The sequence below is a fragment of the Lemur catta genome, chromosome 10, assembly GCF_020740605.2.
Source record: "Lemur catta isolate mLemCat1 chromosome 10, mLemCat1.pri, whole genome shotgun sequence".
NCBI classification, from domain to species: Eukaryota; Metazoa; Chordata; class Mammalia; order Primates; family Lemuridae; genus Lemur; species Lemur catta.
The window spans coordinates 20,594,969-20,604,209 of NC_059137.1; the positions used below are offsets into that span (position 1 = coordinate 20,594,969).

Sequence of the window (9,241 nt, forward strand, 5' to 3'; positions counted from 1 at the left end):
CTTCAGAGTTGAAAGGGATCTTAGAGGTCATCTAGGACTTTTTATTTTTGCTTTTAGGTAGTTCTTTATGACTTATGAATCACTTTCAATTACACTGCCTCATTGAAGTCTCAGAACAACCGCGTAAAATAGGAGAGGGACCATTAGTCCCTTTTTACAGGGAGAAGCCGGGTTAAGAAAGGCCAAGGCTCTGGGGCAAGTTAGTGGCAGAGCTGGGGCCAGTGGTTCTTTTCTCTGCAGAACTCTCCCTGTAGCTCCAGCTTGAAAGTCCTGTAACCGAAAGGTCAATTAGCTCTTTCTTGCATACCTCCAGTGCATGGGGAGCTCACTGCCACCCAAGATAGCTCATTCCCCAGTAGGGAGGCTTTGATAGTTGGCTGTCATTTGTGGTGGTATAGAGTGTGTTACATTGAGAGGGGGTGATTTTTAGGGCTTTTGCCCTAATGTATGTTTGGGGGAGAGTTTGCAAAAATTTTCAGAGAATGTACGGAGACAGCCAGAATAGCGACAATAATAACGATGCCAATCTGGCAGTGTCGTGTCCCTGTTTATAACACTTCAATGGCTTCCTGGCTCTCTGAGGAGTCCAGACTTTTTCCTATGCCCTCTGTGAGTTGGGGCCAGCCTCAAACCACCTCTCCATGCCACACACATCTCCCCACCTCAGCCTTGCTGGAGCACGTTTCCTCTGCCTGGTACACCTTTACCTACCACCTGCACCTCCCTGCCCGCCTGGCTCCTACAGGCCTCTGAACTCTCCCCAGAGGCCCTACACACTGGATTGTACTTCTCCGTCTCCCCAGCCAGACTGTGAGCTGCTAAGGGGCGGGTCTGCCTATGATTCCTCGGCCCTGGGGCCCAGCAAGGAGACTGGCACAGAATGAGCGATTGCTACATCCCAGCGCATGCACAGCCATCCCTGCTGCTCTCAGATACCAGACCAGGAGAGGGTTAAACAACCCCACCTGTCTTCTATTAACCTTGGCATTAGAGAGGCAGGTGCCCATTGTTTAACCAGATGCTTGGAAACCAGTTCTGAGCTCAGAGACTCAATCCAGCCAGGTCCTCCCCAGAGCTGACTGAGACCCGGGCCCCTCCCTGGCGTCGAGGCCCCTCCCCTCCCTGGGCCCTGAGCTGAGAAGACACCCAGCTGCTGGGGTGGGGGCTGACTATGAAACTGGAGGGGGTGGGGGCATGTGGAGAGAGTAGGAAGAGCCCAGTCCATGCTCTGCATAGGCTACCTCTGTGGTCTTGGCTGAGCCCCTTCCATCCCTGCTTAGGTATCCTCATCTGTGCACAAACGAGGCTGGCCTGGGTGGTCCCATGGGTCCCTCCTGATGAGACTGGCCAAGAACAAGGGATCCTCAGACTGCAGAATCCCCCTAGCTAGGAGTCCCCTACCTCGGGAGAGACTTTCTCCACCGCCGCAGCGCGGGTGGGTAAATCTTTAACTAGCTGGCCCTGGGCAGGCCGGAGCCTTTCCGGATGGATGGCTGCCTGGGATGGGGGGATGGGGGTGGGAGTGGAAGATGTGTCTAGACAGTCCCGGTGTTGTGGAGAAGGGGAGGGTACTGGGGAGGGAAAGAAAGGAGACTGGGGCGGAGCTAACTGCGAGTGCAGAGCGGGACATGGAGGAACGCGGGTCACCCGACGGGTAAGCAGAGCTTCAGAGCTTCGGGGTCCCGAACGCCCGCCCCGCGCAGCGGACAGCGCTGCGGGCAGGGAAGGTAACTCGCGCTGCTGCCACAGGGACCCCGCGCGGAGCCTGGAGCCGGGACCAGAGGGGCCGGAAACGCCCATCCAAGTAGTGCTCAGGTGGGTGTGGATTGGGTAGGAGGCACCCGGGCAAGGCAGGGTCCGATGAAGACATCAGGATGTAGCCGTCTGCCCTCCTGTCGGACCCCAGGGTGCGGCCCATGAGTGCGGCCGAGCTGCGTCGAGGGGAGCAGAGCGTGCTGCGCTGCTCAGGGACCCGGACTCTGCAGGTGAGGAGCCCCCTCTCTTGCTCCCAACCCCGGCCGAAAAAGCCACCGTGGGGACGCTGGGTCCCTTAGGCCAGGCAACTTTGCCCCAGGCCCCGCCCTCCCCCAGAGTGCCCCGCCCCTCCAGGGTGCCCCGGGCCCCCCGGAGCGCCCCTCCCTCTCCCGAGGTGCCCCACCCAGCGCGCCCGCGCCTCCGCCGCGCCCTCCGCAGGTGAGCCCCCCGGGCGGGGGCCCCGAGGTGGCGTTCCGCTTCGCGGCGGTGCTGGACGGGGCGCGCACGCAGGAGGACGTGTTCCGGGCGTGCGGCGTGCGGCGCCTGGGCGAGCTGGCGCTGCGGGGGTGAGTGACCACGGCCCGCCCCCTGGTCCCGCGTCCCCCGCCCCCTCCCCAGCCCCCTACCCCACCCCAACCCGGGCGCCACCTGGGTCCAGCCACGCCCCTGCCGCCCGCAGCTTCTCCTGCACCATCTTCACCTTCGGCCAGACCGGCTCCGGCAAGACCTACACCCTGACAGGACCCCCGCCCCAGGTGGGCCGAGCGCCGGCGAAGCCCCCCACCCGCGGGTCGGGGCTCGGTGGGCCGGAAGCGCCGACTCCCCAAGGGACGGGGCTGGGACCAGGCAGCCCGCCCCGATTATTTGCAGACAAGGAAACTGAGGACCAGAGAGGAGAAGATGCTCCCCATTTGGAGCATTTGGGGTCAAGGGCTGGTCCCTTTACTTACTAGCTCTCAGTTTCTTCATCTGTGAAATGGAGGTGATAGTACCGGCTGCGAGAACTGTTAATAAATGAGCTGTTATATGGGAACTTGGTATGGTTCCCGGTCTACAAAGGGTAGGCATTACTGTGGTGCTGATGGAGATGATGACCCAGTGTCAGACTCAGCTGGCTTTGCCCCCAGGGGGAGGGGGTGCCCGTACCCCCCAGCCTGGCTGGCATCATGCAGAGGACCTTCTCCTGGCTGTTCGACCGCGTGCAGCACCTGGGTGCCCCTGTCACCCTCCGCGCCTCCTACCTGGAGATCTACAATGAGCAGGTAAGGGAATGAGAATTGAAAGCCAGCAGGGCAACAGAGGGTTTCTTTCCCAGGAGTTGGGGACTGTGGTCAGGAAGGGCTAGGGGTGGGTGGGACACAGACCTGGGTGACCTTCCCTCACCCTCCTCCCTCACCTCCCAGGTTCGGGACTTGCTGAGCCTGGGGTCTCCCCGGCCCCTCCCTGTTCGCTGGAACAAGACCCGGGGCTTCTACGTGGAGCAGCTGCGGGTGGTGGAGTTCGGGAGCCTGGAGGCCCTGATGGAACTCCTGCAGCTGGGTGCGTGCTGCTGCACCGAGCGTGGGCGCGGGTGGCCGCAGCTGTGGCTTCAGAGGTGACTCTTGTGGGGAAAAAGGACAAGCAAACCAGCAACTCAGAGGCACAGCCCAAGCATGTCCCCTCCTCCACGCTGCACAACACCTCCCTCTGTGCCTGCAGACCCTCCACCTTTGCAGAGCCGGGGGGAAGAAGTCAGACCTCTTAGCCTAGCCTGTAAGACCCTTCCGTTCCAGTCTCATTCATTTTTTCACCAGATATTTATTGGGCACCCCTCCTCTGGCAGGCACCTGGGATGCTGTGCCACACCTCTCAGCTGTTCTCTCTGCCTCAGTTTCTCCTCCTCCCTGCACACAGCAATAGGAGAGTGTTTATAAAATGCAAATCTGTCATTCTTCTGCTCGATTCTCTCTGTCCCCCTTTCACCTATCTGTGCTAGAGCCAGCGCCAACATTTCATCATTCCCTGACCCAGCGCCCACTGTCCTGCCTCTCTGCCCTGGCACAGGCTGTCCCCTCTGCCTTCCAGACTCCTTTGCTCCTTTTTCTTCCCTGGTAATAACCTGTTCTCCTACCAGGTCCCGCTAATGTTTTTCCCCTCCAGGGCTTAGCCGTCGAAGGAGCTCGGCTCACACCCTGAACCAGGCCTCCAGCCGGAGCCATGCCCTGCTCACCCTCTACATCGGCTGCAAAACTGTGAGTGCCCCGGCCTGGAGAAGGAGCTGGCCCCAGGCCACCCAGCAAGGGTAGCCGCGCAGCACGGGTCTGCATCTGGATGTATAAACCGACTTGAGTGTGCATGGGCAGTAATGGGGGAAACCCTTGGCCTTGTGACCTTGTGACTTTGATGGGCACCGTCCCTCCCATGTCCCCATGAAGCCCTGATCCCCCAGGCCCAGCAGATGCCTCCTGTGGGCCCCGGGGAGCCCCCCGTCGGTGGGAAGCTGTGCTTTGTAGACCTGGCCGGCAGTGAGAAGGTGGCAGCCACAGGATCCCGTGGGGAGCTGATGCTTGAGGCCAACAGCATCAACCGCAGCCTGCTGGCCCTGGGTGAGACCCGGGGCCAGCTGCTCTGACTCTTGAGTCCCTCCCCGGTGCTGGGCCCACAGCTGTCCACAGTGGGGGATACCAGAGGAGTTGTAGGGCATAGACGCTGTGAAAGAGCTGTGACCCAAGAGCCAGAGACCCCAGCCCTGTTGTTGACTCTCCCTTCTCAGAACATGGACTATGAATCTATAAACTCTAAGGGTCTATAAAGTTACATTCTAATTTGGAACTCAACTCAGAAACATTCCACCTGTCCCTTGTGCTGTTGGGAAGACTGAGACCCAGTTAGGGGACCTGCCTCTTCTCCCCCACCCCAGGTTATTGGACTTTGAGATCCTTAAGGGCTGGGGCCTCACATTCCCAGGTAGCATGCATGGGAGATGCTCACGAAACTCCTTTTCATTCAATCCATTCGTTGGAAATTTCCTGAGCGCAGCTGCGTGCCAGGCCCTTTTGGGGATCAGGGCTGGCAGGGCCATCTCTGGAGGCTCCTCGAGGAGCCCCAGTGTGTGGTGGGGACCAATCTGAGTGATGAGATCACGTGGAAAGATGGGTTTTTAGAGTCATACAGGCCTGGGTGGAGATCTCAGCTCTGCAGCGTCCCAGCTGGGTGGCCTTGGGCAGGTGGTGTGACCTTTCTGGGCCTTGCTCTCCCTACCCAGGTCACTGCATCTCCCTGCTGCTGGACCCACAGCGGAAGCAGAGCCACATCCCTTTCAGGGACAGCAAGCTCACCAAGTTGCTGGCGGACTCCCTGGGGGGACGTGGGGTCACCCTCATGGTACCCAAGGGGGGTGTGGTGGGGAAGCCTGGGTCCTGAAGAGGGGCCCCTAGAGAGCAGCACTCAGGGGGAGTCCTCCCCAGGTGGCCTGCGTGTCCCCCTCAGCCCAGTGTCTTCCTGAGACTCTCAGCACCCTGCGATATGCGAGCCGAGCTCAGCGAGTCACCACCCGGCCACAGGCCCCCAAGGTGACTGGAGGGAGACACAGGCAAGGGACAGGCAGGGGAGGTAGTGGGGGATCAGGCAATGGTTGGAGCCCAAGTAAGTCTGGGACTGGGTCAGAGTTGGGATTAGGGTTAGAATCCTGGAAATGGTGTCATGGTTGGGGAGGACGGGGTCAGGGTCCCAGCGGGGTCCTGGTCAGGGTTAGAGCAGGAGCTGGGTTGGAGTCTAAGCTGGGATACAATCAGGGTACAGCCAGGATCCCAGCTGCTATCGTGGCTAAGTTGTGAGTTGAGTTGGGGGTCTGATTACAGGGTCTTCTTTGGGGTCAGAATCTGGGCCAAAGTTTGGGCAGAACTGAGTTTGGACTTGGTCTCATTTTTTTTTTTTTTGAGACAGTCTCACTCTGTTGCCCAGGCTAGAGTGCCATGGCGTCAGCCTAGCTCACAGCAACCTCAAACTCCTGGGCTCAAGGGATCCTCCTGCCTCAGCCTCCTGGGTAGCTGGGACTATAGGCATGCGCCACCATGCCCAGCTAATTTTTTCTATTTTTAGTTGTTTGGCTAATTTCTTTCTATTTATAGTAGAGGTGGGGTCTCACTCTTGCTCAGGCTGGTCTCGAAATCCTGAGCTAAAGCAATCCTCCCGCCTCAGCCTTCCAGAGTGCTAGGATTACAGGTGTGAGCCACCACACCCAGCCTGAGTTTGGACTTGGACTTAGAGCTGAGTCCAGCTCAGAGTGAGGCCCTTCAGGATGGTGCAGTTAGGACAAGGTGCCCCTTCCATGTAGATGCAGCCTTGTGCCAAGAGGCAAGGCTGGCAAATGAAGCTTTATTTTAGTCCTCACTCCCCACAACTGGAAGCCCTTGTGCAGTGCACAACTTGTACAACCATAAAGGGCAGTCCTGGGTCTCTTTCTCTGTAGTCCCCTGTGGCAAAGCAGCCCCAGCATTTGGAGACTGACATGCTGCAGCTCCAGGAGGAGAATCGTCGCTTGCAGTTCCAGCTGGACCAAATGGAACGCAAGGGTATGAGCTCTTTGGGGGCAGAGTAGGATGGGGATGGGGCCTGGGGCTCCTGTGGATCCAGCCACCTCCTGCTTCCCTGCAGCCTCAGGGCTCCATGGCACCCAGATGGCCTGGGCCCAGCGGAACCTCTATGGGATGCTACAGGAGTTCATGCTGGAGAATGAGAGGCTCAGGTAGGTCCTAGCCCACAGCCAGGGGGACTCTGTCCCCCAGCCCTCACTGCTAAGCTGCTTCTGCCAAGCTGCCTCCCCTCTCTGGTCCTCGGCTCTACTGTGTGTCCGCCTGCCTCCTGGGGCCAGTGCTATGCTGCAATGAGGACAGGCTGACTGACACCCCCACCAGCCCCACTCCTGTCCCCTCCCTGGGGTCTGCTCTCCCCCAGGAAAGAAAAGAGCCAGCTGCAGAGTAGCCGAGACCTGGCCCGGAACGAGCAGCATGTCCTGGCCCAGCAGGTCCACGAGCTAGAGAGGTGAGCACAGCCACCAGCCTGGAGCCAGGCCTGGGGACAGGGGTCTGACCCTGGGGACAGGGGTCTGACCTCTGCTACCTACTAGCAGTGTTATCTTGGGCAAGTCATTTAACCTCTCCCGCCTGGGTTTCTTCTGTAAAATGGGGGTCATAGCTGTGCCTACTTTATAGGCTTGTTTTAAGGATTGGGAAGAATGGGTTGATATGGAAAAGCCTCGAGAACAGGGCCTGGCACTGGTGAGGGCTCGGGAGGCTCTGTTGAGAAGGGGGACCCAGAGGCCAGCCTGGTGGTAGGGTTGGGGGCTGCAGGCACTGTCCCCACTGTTTTTCCCAGGCGCCTCTCTGCCTGCCACCGCCACCAGCCGGGCCCTGGGCCAGCCCCACCGTGTCCCTGCTTGATGGTACCAGCTCCCTCCTGCCATGTGAGTCTCACTGCCCAACCTGGACGAGTGACAGGTGGGGACGTCATGGAGCCTCTAACTCACCCTCTTGCAGGCACTGCCACCCCTCTGCTCCTGCCCCTGGCGCCACCTCTGCCCGCTGTGCCAAGCGCCCCTGGCCCACTGGGCCTGCCCGTGGAGGGAGCGCCATCTGCAGCAGGTAGGAAAGGCCCAGCTGGGGGTTAGAGAAGGCGGGAGAACTGGAGACCTTGGTCTAGGAGTCAGTAAGGGGGTGGGGGGCTCTTGGGCTGGGGAATTCCAGGGCTCCGGGCTGGATCCCAGGGAGTGAATGGCCGGCTGAGGGTTTGGAATAGCTCCTTGCCTCGCCCTCCCTCCTCCCCACCCTGCCTTCTTTCAGGAACTTCCTCTGTCGTTCACTTACGTATTTACCCATTTATATATTCACTCCTCCACTTGCTCTTCCCTGAGCTCCTGGCTTTGTGCCAGCCCCTGTTCTGGGCTCTGAGGGCTCAGAACTAGACCAGACGTGGCGTCTCCCCTCGGGGCTCTCCTAGTCTCAGGAGAGGACATTACCAGAAGCACCTGCTGCTCACAGAAGAAAGCGACCAAGACCCCACCTTTGTGCCCACCTGACCTTCTTGGCACCCTGTGGGGCAGGCACGGCCGGGCTTACGGGCAGCACCAGGGAAGTGGGACACAGAGAGGCAGGGCTGGGGTTACCAGTGCGGGCTCTGGTTTTTCCTGCAGGTGTTGGGCCCTGAGGCCCCAGGCAGCAGGCCGCTGTCTGTCCGGCCCCCACCCTGGGCACCCCCGTGCAGCCCTGGCTCTGCCAAGTGCCCAAGAGAGAGGTGGGCCCAGCCCCGGGGCACTGGGGTGGGGGAGGAGGAGCCTGGGAACTCACAGGCTCACTTGCCGCCACCCAACTCACCCTGGCCCAGGAGCCACAGCGACTGGACTCAGACCCGAGTCCTGGCAGAGATGCTGACCGAGGAGGAGGTGGTACCCTCTGCACCCCCCCTGCCCGCGGGGCCTCCAAACACGTCCCCAGTGCTGAGAGGTGAAGACAGGAAAGAGGGAAGGGCCCCTAGTGTTCTCTGTGATCTTGAGCCAGAACCCAACTTCTCCAGGCCTCAGTCTTCCCATCTCTAAAATGGGGTGGGTGTTGAGAGGTGATTTCTAAAATCTTCCTAGTTCCCAAACGTGGAATTCTTTTTTTAGGACCACCCGCATGCCCATGGTGGGGGTGGGGGAAGGGTGGAGGGTACCTACCCCCGTGGCTTCTCCAGAGGATGTTGGGACCCAGATGGACCTGGGTGGGGAAGGCCCGAGGAAAGGCAGGCCTCACGTCTCACTGCTCTCAGGTGGGGCTGGGGTCCAAAACCTGGCCCAGAGGCTGGAGGCCCTCAGAGAGCAGATTGGCAGTTCCCTGCGACGTGGCCGGAGCCAGCCGCCCCACAGCGAGGGTGCACGGAGCCCAGGCCGGGTCCGCCCTCCCTGCTGAAGGCAGAGTGGAGACCCAGAAGACTGCTGTGTGACCTCAGACTGGGCTCGGCGCCTCGCGCTCTGTCTCCCCATCTCCTGCATGGGGGAGCAGCTTTCGGGGGAGCAAGGGGAGGGTGCTGCCCCAGACCACGAGACGCGAGACTGGAATCAGGAGAAAGCTGGCAGCAGGTGATGAAATACATGAATAAACAGAGGCTTCAGCTCTAGGTCTGATTGGTTCTGTCCTCCGGGGTGCTCAGTCGCTTCCCCCTGGGGGAATCCAAGGGAGCAGGGGCTAGGATGGCACCGGTGTGTGTCCCACTGGTCTGTAATGTCCCAGGCTGCCATCTCCTTTCATGGGCTGCACAAGTTTTCATTGAGCAACTGCTACATGCCCCTGGGGGGACATGGGGAAGTCGAATGGTGAATGTCTCCATGAAGGAGGCCGAGGGGCTCCCTCACGCTGTGTCACATGTGTCCTGGTGCTGGTGGGGCTCCGAAGGCCTGGTTTCTCATGGACCACTTTCTGGTCTTCAGTCAGTTAAATGGTGGCCATGGCTCCCTGTCCCGTTGTGTTCTAGT

At 60.0% G+C, this 9,241-nt stretch overlaps 1 protein-coding gene across 4 annotated transcripts; it reads left to right on the forward strand.

Moving 5' to 3' along the window:
• The first annotated feature begins 1,599 nt into the window (after positions 1-1,599).
• Positions 1,600-8,886, forward strand: KIF12 (kinesin family member 12). Of its 4 annotated transcripts, XM_045563552.1 has the most exons (19): positions 1,600-1,654; positions 1,750-1,815; positions 1,907-1,985; positions 2,194-2,321; positions 2,435-2,510; positions 2,883-3,017; positions 3,159-3,294; positions 3,895-3,986; positions 4,184-4,340; positions 5,000-5,118; positions 5,202-5,306; positions 6,206-6,308; positions 6,391-6,481; positions 6,691-6,777; positions 7,111-7,198; positions 7,272-7,376; positions 7,925-8,025; positions 8,116-8,234; positions 8,539-8,886. In XM_045563552.1, the coding sequence occupies exons 1-19, from the start codon at positions 1,629-1,631 to the stop codon at positions 8,676-8,678; spliced, it is 1,953 nt and encodes a 650-aa protein (XP_045419508.1). In that variant the 5' UTR covers positions 1,600-1,628; the 3' UTR covers positions 8,679-8,886. The 4 variants fall into 4 exon arrangements, with proteins under 4 accessions (XP_045419508.1, XP_045419505.1, XP_045419506.1 ...); XM_045563549.1 differs by having other exon boundaries at positions 7,925-8,234; XM_045563550.1 differs by having other exon boundaries at positions 7,111-7,177; positions 7,925-8,234.
• The last annotated feature ends 355 nt before the right edge of the window (positions 8,887-9,241 follow it).